Genomic DNA, 19,870 nt, shown 5'->3' on the forward strand with positions numbered 1-19,870 from the left:
ATTATGGATACAGATGGTTGAAATTAGGTTCCTGCGCAGGGTGGCTGGACCCTCCTTTGGAGATAACATGGGGAGGAAGCTCTGGAATTTAAGGCTTAGGTTGCTGCCCCTGCAACCAGACCCCAGATAAGTGTAAGGCGATGGATAACTTTAAAATTTACATTTATTTGCCACTCACAATCCTCAACACTGTGATTAACAAAAAAAGCCACAGTAAATGAGAGAGTGTTAGCCAAACAAAGTCACTAAAAACCGAAAGCAACAAAAAGCATCTTTCTAAAAGCATTAAAACACTGTGCAAATTAAATGGAAGCAGGACAATGATACCATGATGAACTGACTTTACTGTATACAAATCCACCTTTTTCAATATAAGTACTTATTTTTGAGTTAATGTTTATTACCATGTTAGGTAGGATTTTAAACTGTTTTAAAGAGGCCTGACACAATGTAGTCTGTTACATTTCCATCAATGAGGCCTGTTCCATTACTGTGAATGAACCAGCAGGGAACATTTTCTCCATTCTTCACGTCCTTCCTGAAGTCCCTCTGCCAGCCTCTGTGGATGAGGGACACATTCAGACCAAATGAGGATGTAAACACACACGTTTTCCATGGCGAGATGGGGCATAGCGAAATGTAAGTGATGATTAATGTACCTGGTGACATTGAGTTGCCGTTCTTTCACATACATGGTGGCATCTGGTTTCTCTGGAACTTCACCTGGACGCAGGTCTGTCACCTCAAACGCAATCCCATGATAGAACTGACCTGGTGGATGATCAAAAATATAATTGAAGTAAAAATAGAAGAATATAAAATGAAAATGAAAACCGTGTGAGTCTTGCCATGTGTGTCATGTTGTACCTAGCAGGCCATGAACAACAGGAGACAGGAGGTGGCTGTCCAGGGTGTAGAAACCCAGGTAGTCTCGGTGGTACGGGTGCTTCTTCCACACTTTGTGTAGCAGGATCACAAACTTAACTGAATCTTTCAGAGTCACAGTCAGGCTGCGATCCTTGGTCAGGAGAAGATCCACACTACAGGAGAAAGTCCGTGACATCATGGCTCATGTTGAGGGCTTCTGTTGCTGACAGACATATTGGAGCAATGTGATCACTCACTTGGGTCCTTTGAGAGAGGCTGTTTCAGACCACTGCAGCTTGACCCATTTGTTGTCCTGGAACACTGAGATGTCCTGAGTGCTCACCTCCAGCCTGACCCCCAGAGTCTGGTGCACGATGCCAAAACGGCAGAAATATGTGTTAACGTGCCCATCAGGGGGAATCATCTTGTCTCCAATGGTCTGACCATTCACCAGAATACCTGAGGAAACAGAGGGATCCACTCACTCACTGCAGGACATGTTTTTCTGTCACCTGTATGACACATGTCCAAAGTGAAACAATAACATGTCATTGTTTAGTTAAGACATGATGGTAATGAGGACCGATGGCTGACCTGATGTTGGGTCTCTGACCAGATTGAAGATGGTTCCTGGTTTGTCATTGATGTTGAAGCACAGAGCGTCTTCTCTGTCAGGGAGCTCTATCATGAAGTGAGGATCTCCATCCACTGCAGGTGACACCAAAGTACAATGACAAGAATGAACACAATCAATAAGAATGCAAATGGTGATGTGCCAACCAGACTACAACCAAAGTTTGTAACCAAGCAACAGGAAACTGCAGCTTAGATACTTACACAGTAATGTCAAAGACTTCATTACTTTGCTTTTTATAACATTACTGTGGGATCAAAGTGATATGCAGATATTTCATAATTAGCTGATAAAATAATAATTGTCAGGCTGTGTTCCAGACATTAGCAGCAAACTCTTAAAGTGTGAATACATAAAATGTCTATTAAAACGTACTTACCAAAATATGTGGGTGAGGCTGCATAAGCTGTCTGCACAGGGCGTACATATTGATTGATTAGTCCTGTATAGACTAGAGGAATAACAAAAGAACAGTTGAGAAAAAAAACATCAACAAATCCTTTTGTGAAACATGGTTGAAATAAAACGTACGTTGTTTTTTGTCAGCCAGTTGTCGTTGCTCTGTATAAACACAGATGGAGAGAAAAGACGAGATTAAAACAGGATTTACAGTAGACTAAAGAGGAGTGACATGAATGTTTTACCACTTTACAGTCCAGTACTTTACAGTATCAGCATCTAAACCATTTCTGCCATCAGTTACCCTCAGTCAGCTTGTCAGCGATGAGAGGGCTGTCTGGTCCATCCTCAGTTTCAGGCTTTGTGACTACCATGGAGGTGAGAGGCGTGACAAAGCTGTACTGCAGGGACATGTCCAGGGCCTTGGCTGTGGCATTGCTTTTCTCATCTGAAGGACCACTCTTGCTGCAGAAAATATGTTTGTTGCAACAAATGATGTGTAAAATAATCAGTGCGGTCCAGATGACCAGATGAACTAATTCCACTCAATCCAAACAGACCTCTTCTCCAGTAGCTGCTGGATGGTGAGGTAGGCCCACAAACGCTCAGTAAAATCTCCAAAGATGTACTCTTCATCTGGGTACATCTCATTCCAGTCCACAGCACTGGCCTGGCCCTGCACCTTGAAGTCCTCTTCAAACTACAGCCAATGAAAAGAAGAAGAAAAATCCTGAACCAATGCAGACACACATGTGCACACACACACACACACACATATCATCTCTCCACTACAACATTGTCCATATTTCTGCCATTTCCTTCTCCTCACCCCCTGGCCAAACACTTCCACCAGGAAGTTTTCCACGCCGTTGTCTAGCAGCCGTCCGGCCACCACGATCTCTGAGCCATTAAACAGCTGGCTGAAGTGGTTGGTGGTCAGGAAGTCCACTGCATTGTCAGGATAATGCAGGTCCACCTCTAAAAGCAGAGGGCTGGACACTTCCTGATAGAAACCCTGCAGTAAATGTACACACATACAAAAGCACCTGTATAAAGACTGACTGTGTTAATATAAGAGAATGTGACAGAGTTTGTGTTGTTTGAATTCAAATGTACTGATAAGCCAAACCCTCCACCTGAAGCTGAAGTGTTGCATCTGAAGCTTCAAAGATTCTGCGGGCCAGTCCCTTGTTTTGTTTGCTCATCACATCCAGGAAGGAATAATCCACATCATCTCCAAAGCCCAGACAGAACAGAGACATGTTTCCTCCAATGGCAGAGCGCACATTCTCCTGGATCTTTGTGATATTAGATTCACCTACAACACACAAATGCACATATAAATAACAGTCTCAACCAAGAATGTAACCACATACATCATCTATTCTACAGTGTGTGAACAAGTTTACCATGATTTGGCATTCCATCAGTCAGTAAAATAATCATGTCAGCACTTCTCTCTGGGAGCCTTTTCTCCTGCCTGTCTTGGATCAGCATGTTTACACCTCTCAGCACACCATCATTGATATTGGTAGCTGGAAGGAAAATAACTTATATTAAGGCTGTGTAACTCTTTTAGATAACAATTCAAGATATCAGTAAGTTTTTACTAACCTCCGCGGTCTTTTATGTTTCCGGCATAGTCCATGCCTGCAGCCACATTTTCTTTGGTTGCTTTGGTGAGAGACTCTTTCCAGCTCTCAATATCAGAATCAAACTGGATGATGGCAAAGTGGTCCTCTTCATCGAGGTCTTTGAGGATTTCCAGCAGTGCCTGTCGTGTCTGCAAATATAAATATGTGCATGTGAGCATTGTTATGTGAAAACAGACTGAAAATGTCTCACCTGTTGCATCTTTATTCCGCTCATCGATCCACTCCTGTCGATCACAAACACCACATTCTTTGGGACTCTGGGCAGGTCAGGAGGAGCAAAGAAGTGCACAAAGTATCCATTCACAATCTGGGAAATAAAGAGCAGCAATATTCAACAATGAGATCAATTTTAAACTAATTGTATCTTCACAAAGTGTTTTTAAGCTTTTAAAATGGGCCTTTCAAACAAAGAGCTTCAAGCTGACTCTGTGTATGTTCTTATATGGAGGATTTCTGGGGTTTCTGGGTCTTTGCTGATGGCTGACCTGAATGTCCCCGAGGCCCTTCACTCTGTTCACGTCATACTTGATGATAAAATCTCCATCGATGAGTGTGCCGTCACATCCTGGACATTTCCTCTGCTGCTCCACAGTTGGTGAGAAAGAGATGTGTGCCTGACAAGAGGGTGAAAATTACTCTTAATGAGTGTAAAGAGAGCAAGGACAGAATCCACCTCTTCCATCAGGTACCTTTTTGTCAGAGACCGTTTTCTCCACCAGGGGGAGCAGTTCATTAGAGAGGAAGGTTGCATGGGCATCAACATAAGAAAGTCCTTGAGGCTCATAGATGTTTGTCACAATCTGCACACAGACAAACATTAGTGAGTCAAACACTGATTTAAGATGCTTGAAGTCACCACGAGGCAGCATTTAGTCACCTGAAACTTCTGGACCAGTGATTTGGGTTTAACTCGGGTCAGAATCTCATATTGACCCAGTTTCCTCTGCAGGAGCTCCTCGTAGGTCAGGATGAAGGTCACATTACTTTGTGCTGCAATATTGACAGACACTGAAAACTTCTCCATCTTTCTTCCAGAAGCCCTGTGACATAGAAAAAAATGTGTTTTACCATCTTTTAGGATTTGTGCAGATAATAGTGGATTAATGAGTTTTTTTCATCCTCATGGACTCACTTGACCAGTCCAGCAGTCTGTCCAGAGGAAACAGCCTTCTCGTACTGTTTCTTAGCTTTCTCTTTCTCCTTCACCTCCCCAACGTACACTTGACCTTCAATTTCCCTGTCAGGCACAAAGAGAAGAGCTGCATGATTTAAACGACCTCTGTCTTTAGGAAAAATTCACCTTTTTTTGCAGAGTTGTAAAAAGAACGAGGACAGAATGCAAACAAGATGCAGAAGAACAGACTGACATGCTGAAGTTAGTGATGAACGCCGTCTTTGGTAACTCCACTTCAAAGAAAATCTCCTGGGACGAGTTTACTTTGTTTACAGCCACAGAGGTCATGACAGTGTGGGCGAACCGAGACGCCACAGTGCAGTCCACTGTCACACTGCACAGCTCCACCTGAGACAGAGAGACAGAGAGGGGAAGATGAGACTTCTTTGAGAATTAATGTGGGCTCTGAGTGTTGTAAGGGATTCAGCGACACCTAGTGCTGAGGATGTACATTGCAACAAACTGAACACATTGTTAATGTAAATCTATTGATCTCATCATATTAGATTTTCAAGGTAAATAACATTATATTGAATTGTCTTCATCATATCTATCTTTTCTCACCGTGGCTTCATTTGTACTTCTTTTCTGTTAAAAAAATGAGAAAAATAAAACTTTATACTTTCTGTCATCAGTTTATCGATGCAGCACTTAGTGTTAATTTATGGTTAAACTGATGATACATGTTACTGGTGTCTGACAAGCAGTAAAACTAATGAAATGTTCAGACCCCCATAAGGAGATTATCTGAATAGTTTCCACCTACCTGCAGTGATCTGGCAGCTCTTCTTGGTCCCTGGAATAACAGAACATGGTGCCAAGATATTAGAGGTGAAACACTGTCATAATGGAAATGACCTGTGAGAAAACGTTATAATGTGGTGACAAATCCTGTACATTTTAGTAGGATTTATGAAGCAAACTAGTACTGAAGGAGCACTGTTTGTGTTCCAGAGTTGTTACATAAGAAAACAGACTAGTGGTGAAATCAGGGACTACCAGATAAAATTAATTTGTAAATAATAAAATGAAGCATCAAATATAAACAGTGTGATCTCTGATGAAGATCCATACAAAAAGGTCATTGTGTGAATCTACCTGTGGAGCGTCATTGTTGCTGGAGATGACCATAGCCCCAGAGGCCCAGCTGGACAGCCAGAGGCAGGCGCAGCCCCACAGCAGCAGCAGGCGAACACCCAACAGTCCAGACATGACCAAACTGAACACTGGCTGACTTCAGTGCAGGGATAAAAAGCTCTCTGCCTTCTGGGGGCGGGACAACCTGTGTGTGTTTCCTTGATTATATTGACCAACAGACCAGAGTTCAGGGTGTAGGAGGCTGGGGGGTGCAACATAAATGCAGAACACAGGACTCAGAGAGCATGTCTGTGTTGTAATGTGTCAACAACCATATTTACATATTTGGCAAAATGACACTGACAACCTGAACAACACGTCTGATGTAGGACATAAAAACACTGATTACCACCAACTCTGTTATTTAGAGCACAAGATAATTCACAGCACAAACACTGTATATTGTGTCATCTTAACCACTGTCCTGTAATGCCCATTCTTAGTTCTCAATAAGATATGTTTAACGGTGGTGATATGCATTAGAAACAAACTGTAAACTCTAATCTTACCGACTCATCATCTATGTTTAATCAATACCTCCATCTATCAGTCTGTATATGAATGTCGGCATTATTATAGTCAGAGAAGAACTACTCAGAAAATGTGGCTAAACTCAGCGTCTCTACTGAAGCTTTATTTGAGTTGTAACTTTTGGCTTCCTGTAGGTGTGTTTCCAGATCGAACGTTTGTGAACAAACACTTTCGTTATCTGTGCTGTACTCTGCCCTTTATTTGATGAGTAATTTTAACCATGAGCTTCTCTATTAATCAGGAGCACAGATCCACAAATTTGGTCCTGTATGCTGACTTCACTTCTTCACTTCGCTTTAATTAATGGCTGTGATTCTCAGCAAAAACAGGCTGAACGAAGGCCTGAAATAAGTGAAATGACCAACGTTGATCTTCCTGTGACCAAATGCAAATAATGACCACACTGCCTTAACAAACACAGTGCGATAGAAAAATAGTTGTGCCTGTATCCATTGCTGTCCATGTTTAATATCGTTTATTCTGATGTGACTGAACAGGAACTATGTCTGCCTTGCACTTATAGAAGGTCACCATGTCGCTAAGATGTCTGGTACAATGTGTGATTAAAGTTGAGCGTTTGCTAGCAGAGGAAAACATCCCAGGATGAGATTAGGTATAAGGTTAGATTCTTCTTTTGTGACGCACATGAAGGTTTTAAAAGTTAAGGTAACCACCTCCTGATCGGCGGAGAACCACAGAGAACTGTCAAACCTGTTCGATGTACTTCTCCCCATGCCTGTAAAAACACATAACCTTTCAATAATCGTTTCAGAATCTCTTCAGGATCTTTAATTCCCTCAACAGTGATGAATTCATCTAGATCTACTGATAACTATGTGGCTTGTGATGTGCACCTATAAACTTGAGGAGATTGAAGCAAGGCGTCTGGACCTGTGGAGTTTTCTTGAAGACGTTTCGCTGCTCATCCAAGCAGCTTCATTAGTTCTGTTTGGTGGGGAAACATGGTTTATATGTGGTGTCAGACCTCAGTGGGTTGGTCTGGGTAAAACTTACAAACGATAGCACTAAATGTTTCCATAATTACCTGTGACACAGCAAGAACAAAGGGCTGTCAACCAGTCCCCCTCCGGTAGTCTCATTGTCGTTGTTTGTAAGTTTTACCCAGACCCAACCACTGAAGTCTTCAACCACATATAAACCATGTTTCCCCACCAAATAGTTAGAACTGATGAAGCTGCTTGGATGAGCAGCGAAACGTCTTCTAGAAAACTCTAAAAGTCCAGACGCCTTGCTTCAACCTTCTCTACGTATGATGACCTGGATGACTGAGAATCTTCATCAACATGTTGCCACCTATACACTGTGGCAGCAGTCACATTTACATAAATGTTCATTTGTCAGTAGCAGGTAGTTTGGGTGTATGATGGAGTTGGATTTTATTTCTTTAGCAGAAATTAAACATTGACTTGTGTGTGACGTCAGGATAATCGATGCCGGCTCAATGACGACCAACTTCATCAGACACCTCAAAAAGCACAAGGATGGGTCAGTCTATCACTTGTTTGGTTAGAAAGAAAACCACCTTCTTGATGATGAGAGAATGTTCATTTCAGTCAGGCTTTGACTTGGAATAAGGCGTCTCTGCTACAACATGCTTCTACTATATATATCTTGTTATCATATTGGCACAGATGTATGTGCAAGCAGTTATGTGTTTATGTGTTTTGTTTGTGCTTACCCCGCATGCAGCACACAGACTGTGTTGTTGATTTTCAAGGGAACATGTTTTTCTGACATAGGTGCTCATCACAATTACTGTTTACCTGTGTTTGGAGCTGCAGATGTTCATTTCAAAACCATAAATTTGTATTACATCATTCTCTCTTCTCTGCTAGAAAATATTAGACATAACTTGTTATAGAACATGGGGAAATCATTTATTTAAGAAACACAAATAAAAATAAAAAATACAAAACCTATATAGACTTTATCAGTAACATCAAAATTATAGCACAAAACTACAAAAGCAGCCCGTCAACACAAACTTTCGCAAATGTGTGTGTGTGTAAGAACATGTAACTGACAAGACATATTAAGCAGTAACATCACTGACTTTGAACCATAAAGACTACAGCGTGGGTTATTGCTATCTCATATGCTGCCGTGTGTCTACTTGCTGAACACACTCGCTCCAGCAGTTTTGGCAGCGACTGACTTGTCCAGGACTGTCTCTGTTCCCGTCCTCACTCCACTGAACACAGACGGAGCCACTTTGCCCATACGTTCTGCAAAAGACACAGATACGTCATAAAAACACATATGGCTTGCACCGAACGTGAATCTAATACAATATCTTAGCGTTACTTCCTGAAGTTTAACTCGACAACACTACAAAAAATTATCGGGTGGTGTGTGCATTTTAGTGAATATATAAATCAAGTTTTTGCAGCACTCCCTGGTGGTCTAGTGGTTAGGATTCGGCGCTCTCACCGCCGCGGCCCGGGTTCGATTCCCGGTCAGGGAATGTACATTTTGTTGTTATTAATGTATGAACGACAATCTGGCCCAACAGATTGTACAAACTGAAATTCATAATCCCCAAACATGTTTATGTAATATTTAATAATTATTTGCAGTAGTGATGATCACACTCAGTGAGTGAGATAGGAGAATAAAGAGAATGTCGCAGAAGAAACATTAATAAAAACCTTTACTCACCACACTCCACCATGACCTCATAGGTCTTACTCTTGGCCTCGCCCTTCAGTCCCAGTTTACTGCGGGCTCCCTTCAGGTCCTCCTCTTTCAATGGTGGGCGCTTCTTCTTTTTAACCTCACCTAGCTAAGGAAATTAAAGAAAATATGTCTGAGGTCAAAACAAAAACAGTATGTCAAATTTCAGTAAAATCAAATCAACATGTGACATACCTGTGACATGGTTATTAAAGACAGTGATCTGACTCTCTTTCGTTGTTATTCCAGTGTGTGTCTTTGTCTCCCAGCAAGCCTGACATTATATATAGTCCTGGTTCAGACCCAGTGAGTCAGTCAGACCCCCGTACCACTCTGCCTGTTGTCAGTGTGTATTATTAGGTGTGACGGTGTGGATCGTACAGCAGGAATGGGTCTCCCATCTTTAACAAGAAGCTTACAGGCCAACAGCTGATAATTCAGGACATCATGAGTGGCAGTCTGCCCTGCTCCAATTCCTCCCCTGCTGACCCTGGCAGAGATATCATCCTTTTAAAATGTGACCCTAACAGGAAAATCACCACCCAGCTGCTCTAGATCCACAACTTTATTTAGGCCAAAGGGAATTCCTTTTTGGGTCTTGTAATAAACATATTTAGACAGTTAACACATGAACCAACACAATTTGGGCTGAACCAGGAAGAGAATGAAGGACACTGCCCAAATGACCAACTGGAGTTTATGGGGCGCCTTTTGTGGGAGTAGTGAGCAATAAGAAGTGTTCAGATTCAACGTGTTACTGCAGCTAAAACATTGAAGAATGAAAAAGTATGAAAACTGTCTTAACTACAAAAACAGATCCCTGTTCTCTGAAAACAATGACATTCTCTCTGATCTGTAAGTATGTCTCCACCTCCGGAAACACCTTAAATTATGGTCTAAGGACCTAGGTTATCAGAAATTATGCGTTTGTGTCACAATAAAATGGCTGGAAATATGCATATGTGTGTTAATTATTAGCAAGAAGCTAAAAGCAGTGGAGCTATTTGTGGACACATAATCATGTTTGAGAGGCTGTAATGGTGAGTGTGTTACCTCAACTGGTAAACAGAGACAACTGCCACAATCCAGTATACTCACAGGAACATGACATTTCTATTTGTAATCGGTCTGAGAGCACCTTTCCTCCTAAAACACAACACTGCATTTGAAGAAACACAACAGATAATCATACAGTGTATCATATCCTTTATTTGAAAAGCATTTATAATGATAATTTACCTCAATCACTTGTCGTTTAATCATTTAGTAGTTTAAATTTTGTAAAATACTAAAAGCCCTCTTTGTCCTGGTTCAGCTGAGTTACCATAACTGCTGCAAGGCGCTGGACTTTCCCCTTTTAAAACACAGTCATTTATTCCTCGACAACATGCCAAAAACATCTTAATGAAATCACCATCAGCATTGCAGTCATCACAGTTTGTGTCACTCTATTTACTTTAAACTGGACCAGCAGTCACACAAACCTTCCACACATGTATTCAGCACACACTGGTACATTCAGTAAATACAGTACAGTGGCGTGCAACCACAAAGACACACACACACAACAACGCACTCACACTTTCTCCTTGGCTGTCTGGTCCACACTCACCATTTACAGTTTAGGGGTCTATGCATGTCACATTCTGAACATCAGAGCCTGCTGAATGCTGCTTCACGCCTAAAGATCTGGAGCTTTTTTTAGAACAGTAAAAACCAAACAAAACAAAAAAAACACACAAACAAAACACCTGCTGGTAATTTCACTCAGGCACATTACTGGAATAAAAAAAACAACCATGAAACAAACTAAAACTCACACAAAATACAAAAGGAAAGATGAAAGCTGTGATGAATGGGAAATTGTGCAAGAAATTGTTCCCACATCTACTCAGAAGGAATAAAAAAACATAAGTTTAGGACAAGCATAGTCACCTTTTTGGCCCGAAAAGAACACTTAAAAAGAAACACACACAAACAAAGTCACAAACAAAATGAGGCTGCAGTCTTGTGTCTTTTGACACAGCTGGCATTAGAAGGATGTTGCAGTGTGGTACTTACAGGTTTACACATGAAAGAAGTTGTTTGTAAGACAACAGTATGAAGGACTGCTGCAACAATGAATGTGCTCACTCTGACAAATGTAACATTACATACAAGATATACAGTAGTATAATGTGTAACTGCTGCAGTGTTAAGAGTTGTATCAGTATGGTGATTCAAAGGGTGTGACACTGTACACATCATCTTGCACACGCACACACACACACACTCACACCTCAGGCTATGATGGTATGTCTGCATGAGAAGACAAAAGGACAAAGCTTACATGGGAACAACATGAGTACAATCACTTCAAGTAATGTATCAAACATAATCAATTCCATTCCAATGTGTTTTTTGCATGATATTGAGCTGTTGTCCAACCAATATTACTACAGTCATACACATCCACTGAAATTTGTTTCCTATTACACTTACAGTTAGGATTTGACAGTATACAATGCTTCATACAATGCTTGTTCAGAATTGAGATTTTTCCCCCCAGTGTCCTCACAACACACTCACCCCATTGGTGCCATGCCAAAATACAACGGTGAGAGGGGAGGGGCCGCAGTGTCACAGTTCAGACAGTATACAGTAGGTCCTCCAGGAGCCAAGTGTTAAGGAAATTGATTTGCTGTTTATTCTGTTGTCATCAAATGCTGATATCTGAGAGTGTAGAGGGAATGTATGTGGACTGTATGTGAGGTGAAGAGTTACTGGTGGAAGTTCAGTTGTAGCAAGAAAGGTAGCCATGCGAGGATCAAACAGGGATCCCCATGCGAAGCTTCTTTTTCTTTACAGTCTTCAGTCCAGTGAGTCGCCGCACATCGTCTTCATCTGACTCATCCATTTCATCATCTGCTGAGAAAAGGATCTGCAACATGGGATAATAAAATAATTACACAAACAGGTGAGACAGATTGGCTTGTTGTATTGACCAAAAATAAATAAATAAAAACAAGAAATTATTCAAATTTCCAACTGAAGGTGCAATATGTTGTAAATCTAGTTTAATAAAAGTTTGAAATGATATAAATAGAAATGAATAGAAATATTACCGACGACTAGCCCCACTTGTAATCTCACTTTGTAACCCTAGATGGTTCCATGTCAATGTAGCATCGAATCGGTGTTCTCTGCTGGTAAAGGGTGTTACATACTCCACAAGAACTGCATTTCTGCATTCACTACGCCCACTACAAAATTCTGACCAATCACACAATAGTTCAGACATGACCAAGTAAAAAAAAGTTCTGCTCAGTTGATGTGTCGAGAACAAGCTGCAAGAAATCCCACAGCAGCGCTCAGAGAAGAAAATGATGTCATTTAGGAGCCAGAAGGAGTTCTGCACATACATTTCTCGTGAAGTATGAAAAGTCCTGGCTGAAACAAACTTTGTTTTTGTTCGTGCAACCTCAAGAAAAAACGAATTTCTCCGTTCTCACACAGTATGTAACAGCCTTTAGGCCAGGGGTGTCCAAACTACGGCCCGTATGGCCCGCGGCTTCTATCTTAAAATGCGTTATTTTTGGCCCGCCAGCCAAACAGAGTCAATCATACAAAATCAACAGGCAATTCTTGTTTTTGTTTTCAACTCACTGTGTAACGTTTGCATCATGATTCTCTGAGCAGAACATTATCACTCTCAGAGGGCTCGGAAGGTGCACAACACCGGTTCAGCACTTCGACACAATTCACTACGAGACTAAACGTGCTTCTGCATACAACCTGCTTTCAGAGAGCGTCTGTACTGCACAAGTGAAGTTCTCCTAAACTACAGAGCTCCAGTGACATGGTAAAAAAGAAATAAATTGTGGCCACGAATTATGTATAACGTGCACATAGGGGTGGGCGATATGGCAAAAATTTTATATCATGATTCTTTAATGATAAAATCACGATCTCGATTTTGTCACGATTTGTTTTTACATTGACACTAATTTGCATGTTTCTGTGTAAATGACATCAGGTAGCCTACTCTGTCACCTCTCAAAAACTGTCAGTAGATGTTAAAGGCAAACAAAAACTCTGATAACGTGCACTCAGTATTAGTTTTCAATAAACATGAAAATTTAAATAATTTACAGAACAAAATTCAAATAGGTTAAAAAGAAGACTAATGTAGTTCTGTAAAGTATTATTCAACAGTCATTTAAACAGACTGAAGTGTGCCTCCTAAGGTTAAACAATAAATACAGTATTGAGACTTAAGTAACTCCTGAAGTTCAATGTGATTTAGAACAAATGATCAAACTTTAATGGGAATCATATCTAAGGACAAACGGAGCTGCTGCTGTCACCTCTGTCCACCGTTTACTAGAGTCCTCATGGAGCCTCTTCATCAAATGCCTGCGTTATAGTTTTGGTGACATCATTAGCTGTTGCCTCTGTCTGCATCTGATGTACACACGCGGCCCTCCCACTACACACACACACAGGTGCTGACGCACAACAGCAGCGAACCTGAATATAACGAGCTGGAAATGTTCAGAGAGGTGGGCACGTACGCGCTCGTAGCATTATAATACACGCGGCCCTTCCACTGCGACACACGTCGCGCACAAACACACACACACACACAGGCTTAGAACACGCGCAGTACCGAACATAAAGGGGGAGTTCGTTTTAGGGTCCAGTTGCTCCGTTCTCTGTTCGTATTCAGCCGTAGCTTCCTAACAGGGAGGCTGTCACTGGTTGGTTGTGTTCACAGCGCACTGAGAGTTGGACGAGTGAAAAAACTCATGCGTCTGCGCGAACATAGAACTGCAATTAATAGAACGTGCTCTATGGACGATAAAACGATCTGTCCGTTCTGGTAGATCGCTGATACGTTCAAATCCTTCACGATCATTTATCGTCAAATCGCACAGCCCTACGTGCACACAAAATATTGTTATTATTAGTTGTAGTATAGTAGCCCTATTAGAATTCATAGACTGGGCGCATGGGAGCGGGCTGCCCGGCCAGGGAGCATCCTCCCCGTGCAGCAGTCCCTCTCTGGGGAAGTGCCGGAGTACTGGGGGGCTCCAGGAGCGAAGGGGAGAGAAGGGGAGAGCGTCCCTCTCCCTGTCCATCGTGTCGCTCCCTCCTGCCCGGTGCGGGCAGTAGCGGGCATGTTTTATTGGAGCAGCAGAGCAGTCCGTCTTTGCTTGTTAACGTTCTCTGTTGTTAAACTGTCAGTTGTACAGAGACGCGGCACTTCTCTCAAACTGACTCCGTAATTCAGTACGCATCTGTCGTAAGGCACGTCATTACGTTTTTACGTCTGGGTGCTATGCACTGCAAACCTGTGTAAACATTAAATTACCAGACCCTTTGAGATCAGCACTAAATGGCTCCCACCTAGTCTACCTGACATTTTACTGATATCTGCTGCTCCTAAACCAGACCTGCCACATATGATCAGATCTCACCTTCACAGTAGAATCAATAACTTGCCTGTTGCATTTGTCACAACCACACAGTTTCTGAATGCTTTAAATGTATGCTGTATATTTAGATAACATTTTCTGATCTGTTCATCTGAATGCTAAGATGTTATTTTGTTCGCTGTGTAAGATGTAATATGTTACAAAACAGCATACACATTTTTGATTGTTTAAAATAATGACATCGGGGACTGTTGGCCCTCGGAGACTTTCGCATTATCGAATCTGGCCCCCCCCCCCCGAAAAAAGTTTGGACACCCCTGCTTTAGGCTAACATGACAAGAAGTAGACAGAAGTGAAAGTAGCAAGCGGATGCAGAACTTTATGAATACAACAATAGTTGAATCTTCTGGCAAGCATTCGGAATTGCACACAGCCCACTCTCTGGACAAGAAACAACAGACTGCCTAATTTAACAGATTGAAATTAGGGGCGGAACGGTTCACCAAATCCACGGTTCGGTTCGTATCACGGTTCTGAGGTCACGGTTTTCGGTTCGGATCGGTGTACATTGTTGAGGTTTTTCTACTTTAAACACTCTGGAAATACCAGATGAGCATAAAATACATACCCTATTTATCCAACATTCAATATATTTAAGATTACATTCAGTGTTTCACATATCTAACTGTATAGATGTCCATGTCTCTTGACACCATGACCTCAACCTAACAGGAAGTCCGCCATCTTGGTTGGAAGTTGCCGATTTTGGCCAAACAGCTCTCACGCATACTTTATCCAAACTACTTTAAACTTCATACACAAACAGCTCTCTCTTACATACTTCCTTTAACGGCTTAAAACAGTCTGCATGTTTTCAGAACCCCACCCCGAATGTCTCTGTCATCATTATCCGTGTCACTCGTGGCGTTCCCTTGTGATGGAAACGGGAAATGCCATGTTCTATACTGACATGCATTTATCTCATACTGTTTAAAACCTTTTCTATACACATGGGGGTAGGCAGACCGAAGTCGGGACGGTTCATGTTTCACTGCAATATCTCCGTCCATGCGCAGCCATTTTGTGCTCTTTGTTGACAACCTATACCTCGTTGGAAAGCCACTTCCGTGAGCTATTGATTGCCAGCTCGTTTGACCATACAAAAGGATCGAGGGCCTGTCCACAGCCAAAAGTATCCAATGAGTGACTATATCGAGCGAAGCGCCTCCCTCTACTCGTACGCTTGTATTTTCAGCCCATTATATTTGACGCTGAATCTGACGCAATTGACGTGTAGCCAATAAACTTTCCGTCATGGGGATGTCCCACATGAAGGGGTTGTGGAAGGGGGGTGGGCTACAGGCCTAAGCGTAAACATAAACAGTGGATGCCGGCTGTGCGTGCGTAAATGCGTAACAGTGAGAGTGAGCACATATCTCCATTCCAGTGGTATTTCCAGCGACCAGAGAGATGGCGAAACGCGTGGAAAAGAAGAAATACACTGTTGAAGAAGTTATTGAAGAGTGTACTAGACGGGAAAGTGACTTTTCTGACGAGGATGTGTCGGATGCGCAAAGTTATGTGTCGTCTGTTGACTCGGTGGAGGAGGACATGTTCATTGAAGGAGAAGATATCATCCATGACAAGTAAGTGTAACTTTTATACATGTTGCAGTTTTATAAATAGAATGTAGACGTTTCAAAGTATTAGTGAATACAGTGTTGTGTCCTTTGTAATGTTTACCTGTGTGGAGGAGGTGTGTGCTTTTACTATTCCTCCAAAAGTAGTTGTGGAGGACTGATTTGTGAGGTGAACAATGAATACAGCTACAGTTGTTCTGTGAATGAAAACCTTATTTTTTGAATTTTAGGCAAACTGATTCAGATACAGAGTGGGAGCCAAGCCCCTCTTCTTCTGCACATGCCAGGAGGTCACGGACAACTGATCAACCGGATCCTCCAAGTAGCTCCTCATCTGAGGATAACCCCCCAGAAGATCCCCCAGAAAAACAAGAGCGAGGGGGAGGGGAAGAGGAAGAGCCAGCAGCAGAAGCAGCAGCAGACAGGGAGAACCATCTGAGGAGAGGTGGTTTTATGTTGATGTCCGTGACATAACACCACCCCAGCCTACCTTCCGCCCTGCATGACAGCCAGGGTTACAGCTGTTAGTGGCAGCTAAATACACTGCTTTGGAGCTCTTCCAGCTTTTTTTTACTAAGACCATTCTTCAAACCCTTGTACAAAACAGCAATGAGCATGGCAGAGCCACCTACAGCACGTCTTCAATACCCTGGAAGGACATCACAGTGCAGGAGATGTGTTTGTATTCGGCCATTGTAATCTACATGGGCTTTGTGAAATGCTCAGCACTGACAGATTACTGGCGGAGAGGAAAGCTGTATTCCTTGCAGTTTCCCAAGACTGTCCTGTCTAGGAAAAGGTTTTTCGCCATCTCCCAGGCTCTTCACCTGAGCAGTGCTGCAGATGATGCAGCAAACGAGGCAAAACGTGGCACAGCAGACTTCGACCGCATGGGCAAGATACAGCCACTGTACTCTCAAATTAGAGAAGCCTGTCATCTGAACTTCCACCCAAGACAGGAGATTTCTATTGAGAGGATGGTTGCATCAAAAGCCCGCACTGTATTCAAACGATACTTGAAGAACAAGCCTGTGCGCTGGGGGTTCAAGCTTTTTGTCCTGGCTGACTCAAAAAATGGATACACATGGGACTTCTTTGTGTATGAAGGAAAGAGTGAGGAAGCCAGTGGCAAGGGGCTGAGCTATGACTCAGTCATGAGGCTGATGAACACAAGATTACTGGGCAAGGGCTACAAGCTGTATGTAGATAATTTCTACACCAGCCCAGCCCTCTTCCGTGACCTCCTGCAGCAGAAGATCTGGGCCTGTGGCACCATAAGGACGAACATTATTTCAATAATGCCAATAGTGAATCTGAATATGGAATGAGGTTCCTCTAAGTGGCACCTTTCATTAGAGCTCTCATTGATGTCTGTATGTTGAAGTAGGGATGTCCCGATCCGATCACGTGATCGGAAATCGGGCCCGATTACGTGATTTTAGACTCGATCGGAATCGGATGTTACCTCCCGATCAGGACTCGGATATATATTTATTAGGGCTCTCAAAGTTAACGCCTTCTGTGCAGGGTGGCTCTGTGTCCTGTAGTGTAGGGGTATAGGCCTGTCGCGATAAACAATAAATAAAAAAACAGTTTCTGTGTTTCTGTCTACATGGTGGCGTTTGTAAAATTCACTGCAGCTGTCTGCAGCGGCCTGATGCGCGTACACACATGCAAACGCGTGCGCACACAAGCATATGTGCATACAGGTGAGCCCACTCCCAGAGAGTGCGTGTTGTTTGGCTCTCTGTTGCTCATGACGTGCTAGTTGGTTTGACTTAACTCCATTGACTATGCTCAGATAAGCTATGGTAATAGGCCTACCACTACTCATTATAATAATATCAACATTAATATTAATATCATTAATAATAACAATAATAATAATAAAGTTGATGATTGGGGGTCTTTAAGTGTTAAATGTTCTTTAGAAATTAAAGTTTATTGATCTTATGGAGAATCTTGAAAGTATCGGATCGGGACTCGGTATCGGCAGATACTAAAAATCAAATGACTCGGACTCGGACTCAAAGGCAAAAAACCTGATCGGGACATCCCTATGTTGAAGCATTCCAAGTTATACACTTTGGTGCCAAAGTGCCATTTGGAGACTCCAAATGGCACTTTTTGGAGAGCGCCTGGGAATACCTACAGAAAAACCTGTCCCAATTGTCATTTCTTGTCCAATTACTATCTACTTTTAACTGGGAATAGGTAAGACTTCAGCCTGTGTCACTATATTGTCATCTAATCAACATCTCCACTGTCAAGCAGCCTTTTTTTACCAAAAAAATTTAGGCGAGCTACAAAATCTTTTTATTTCTCTGTGTTTAGACTTCTCTCACTGTTAACCATTTGCAATTACTGTAAATCACACAGCTAAAATAAATATTTCAGAGTGTTACCTTCACAATGAGACCAAGCTTTTGCACATACTCCTAAGGGCTCACAAACAGTTTGTAGTTTAATTTGGGTATGCCTTTGACAGGCATTTGTCAACTATTTAGGGTGGTTTAAAAGGGTTATTAATCCTTCCCTGTCATTTCACAGCCAAATGAGGATCACAGACTTGAAGTCCCACACAGACACCTGTGTGGTTTCCTGTATCAGGCTGCCCATGGCGGTGGCAACTGTTGAACCTTCGCCATGAAACATGAACTCCTTATAACTTCGCTGTGCATCATCCTAACGTCCTCACATTTTTTTTATGTCACAATAGTCCGTCCCCAGACACGTCTGCATGCTCATGAGTCATCTGCACAGCGCCACTTACTGGAAACAGGATGTAACTGCTTATTAATAATTTAAATGTATTAATCAAATGTTTTTGGGGTTTGGCAATTTTGGCCAAACAGCTCTCATGCCTGCATACTTTATCCAAACTACTTCAAACTTCATACACAAACAGCTCTCTCTCCTACATACTTCCTTCAAACAGTCTGCATGTCTTCAGGCCTAATGAACGGGGTACTACAACTGGTGTAACTCCATCACGTATGCTCTTAAAATCTCAATTTTGTTTCATGTCATTAACACCTAACCCTGAACATGTGTGCATACTCCTGTGAGTTCTCTCGACAGCGCCACCTACTGTAAACAGGAAGTTACTGCTTCCTAATAATTTGCACACAGTGACAAATGTTATATACAGACATGTCTCTACATTTGTCATTGCCGCTTTTTTCCTTCATTGGCCACATCACCACAGCTTGTGGCAGAAACAGGGGGAGAAGGAATGGGACAATGGGGGTGGGGGGCGGGTGCGAGGGCCCCACCCCTGCATTCAAAAGAAATGGTGAGAGAAAAAGAACGAGCCAGCCAGGAGTCGAACCTAGAATCTTCTGATCCGTAGTCAGACGCGTTATCCATTGCGCCACTGGCCCGTAATGAGGTCATGCTGCTGCCAGCGACAATACGTGTGTTACTTCACAGCCCGCCCCTCCCCCACTTCTCAAGCATGCAAGCAGGAAGAGAAATGCTGTTTGTCTGTACTTCGTTGACCAGACAGATCGTAAAATCCTTTCGATATTTTTTTTTTTTTAGTAACATATGACTAAGACCACTGATAAGAAATGCAACTGCTGTTTTTGTAAACAGGAGTTATTGTATTTAAAAATACATCAAATGCATTTCATGATGTTTTAACTAATGCAGCAAAGAGAAATATACCATGCAAAGGCTGATAGCACAGACATGTTGTGTTTTCTTCTTACTATGATAAT

General features: G+C 42.2%; 3 protein-coding genes and 2 non-coding genes across 6 annotated transcripts in view; 1 reads left to right on the top strand and 4 right to left on the bottom strand.

Annotated features, from left to right (window-relative positions):
* Positions 1-324: 324 nt before the first annotated feature.
* Positions 325-5,987, bottom strand: itih3a.1 (inter-alpha-trypsin inhibitor heavy chain 3a, tandem duplicate 1). 2 transcript variants are annotated; one of them, XM_028405231.1, is made up of 22 exons: positions 5,828-5,987; positions 5,496-5,525; positions 5,294-5,317; positions 4,923-5,077; positions 4,688-4,792; positions 4,433-4,595; positions 4,245-4,355; positions 4,041-4,169; positions 3,746-3,862; positions 3,515-3,683; positions 3,310-3,435; positions 3,037-3,218; positions 2,730-2,915; positions 2,461-2,600; positions 2,205-2,365; positions 2,033-2,062; positions 1,881-1,952; positions 1,462-1,575; positions 1,125-1,326; positions 868-1,040; positions 660-771; positions 325-559 (listed from the first exon to the last, which is right to left on the bottom strand). In XM_028405231.1, exons 1-22 carry the CDS (start codon positions 5,939-5,941, stop codon positions 421-423), a joined length of 2,754 nt encoding a protein of 917 aa, XP_028261032.1. In that variant the 5' UTR covers positions 5,942-5,987; the 3' UTR covers positions 325-420. The 2 variants fall into 2 exon arrangements, with proteins under 2 accessions (XP_028261032.1, XP_028261033.1); XM_028405232.1 differs by lacking the exon at positions 5,294-5,317.
* A 2,283-nt stretch (positions 5,988-8,270) lies between these two features.
* mustn1b (musculoskeletal, embryonic nuclear protein 1b) lies at positions 8,271-9,435 on the bottom strand. The gene is made up of 3 exons (XM_028406519.1): positions 9,287-9,435; positions 9,077-9,200; positions 8,271-8,643 (listed from the first exon to the last, which is right to left on the bottom strand). The coding sequence occupies exons 1-3, from the start codon at positions 9,293-9,295 to the stop codon at positions 8,528-8,530; spliced, it is 249 nt and encodes an 82-aa protein (XP_028262320.1). The 5' UTR covers positions 9,296-9,435; the 3' UTR covers positions 8,271-8,527.
* On the top strand, positions 8,811-8,882 carry trnae-cuc (transfer RNA glutamic acid (anticodon CUC)). The gene has a single exon. It is a non-coding gene; the product is annotated as a tRNA-Glu (tRNA).
* A 901-nt stretch (positions 9,436-10,336) lies between the features above and the next one.
* Positions 10,337-19,870, bottom strand: part of stimate (STIM activating enhance) — a 28,102-nt gene continuing 18,568 nt past the window's right edge. Inside the window, exon 8 of the mRNA XM_028406518.1 lies at positions 10,337-12,011. Within this exon, the coding sequence (XP_028262319.1) occupies positions 11,898-12,011 (114 nt within the window). The 3' untranslated portion in view covers positions 10,337-11,897. The remainder of the gene's footprint in view (positions 12,012-19,870) is intronic.
* On the bottom strand, positions 19,459-19,531 carry trnar-acg (transfer RNA arginine (anticodon ACG)). The gene has a single exon. It is a non-coding gene; the product is annotated as a tRNA-Arg (tRNA).

The sequence above is a fragment of the Parambassis ranga genome, chromosome 5 (assembly GCF_900634625.1).
Source record: "Parambassis ranga chromosome 5, fParRan2.1, whole genome shotgun sequence".
NCBI lineage: Eukaryota > Metazoa > Chordata > Actinopteri > Ambassidae > Parambassis > Parambassis ranga.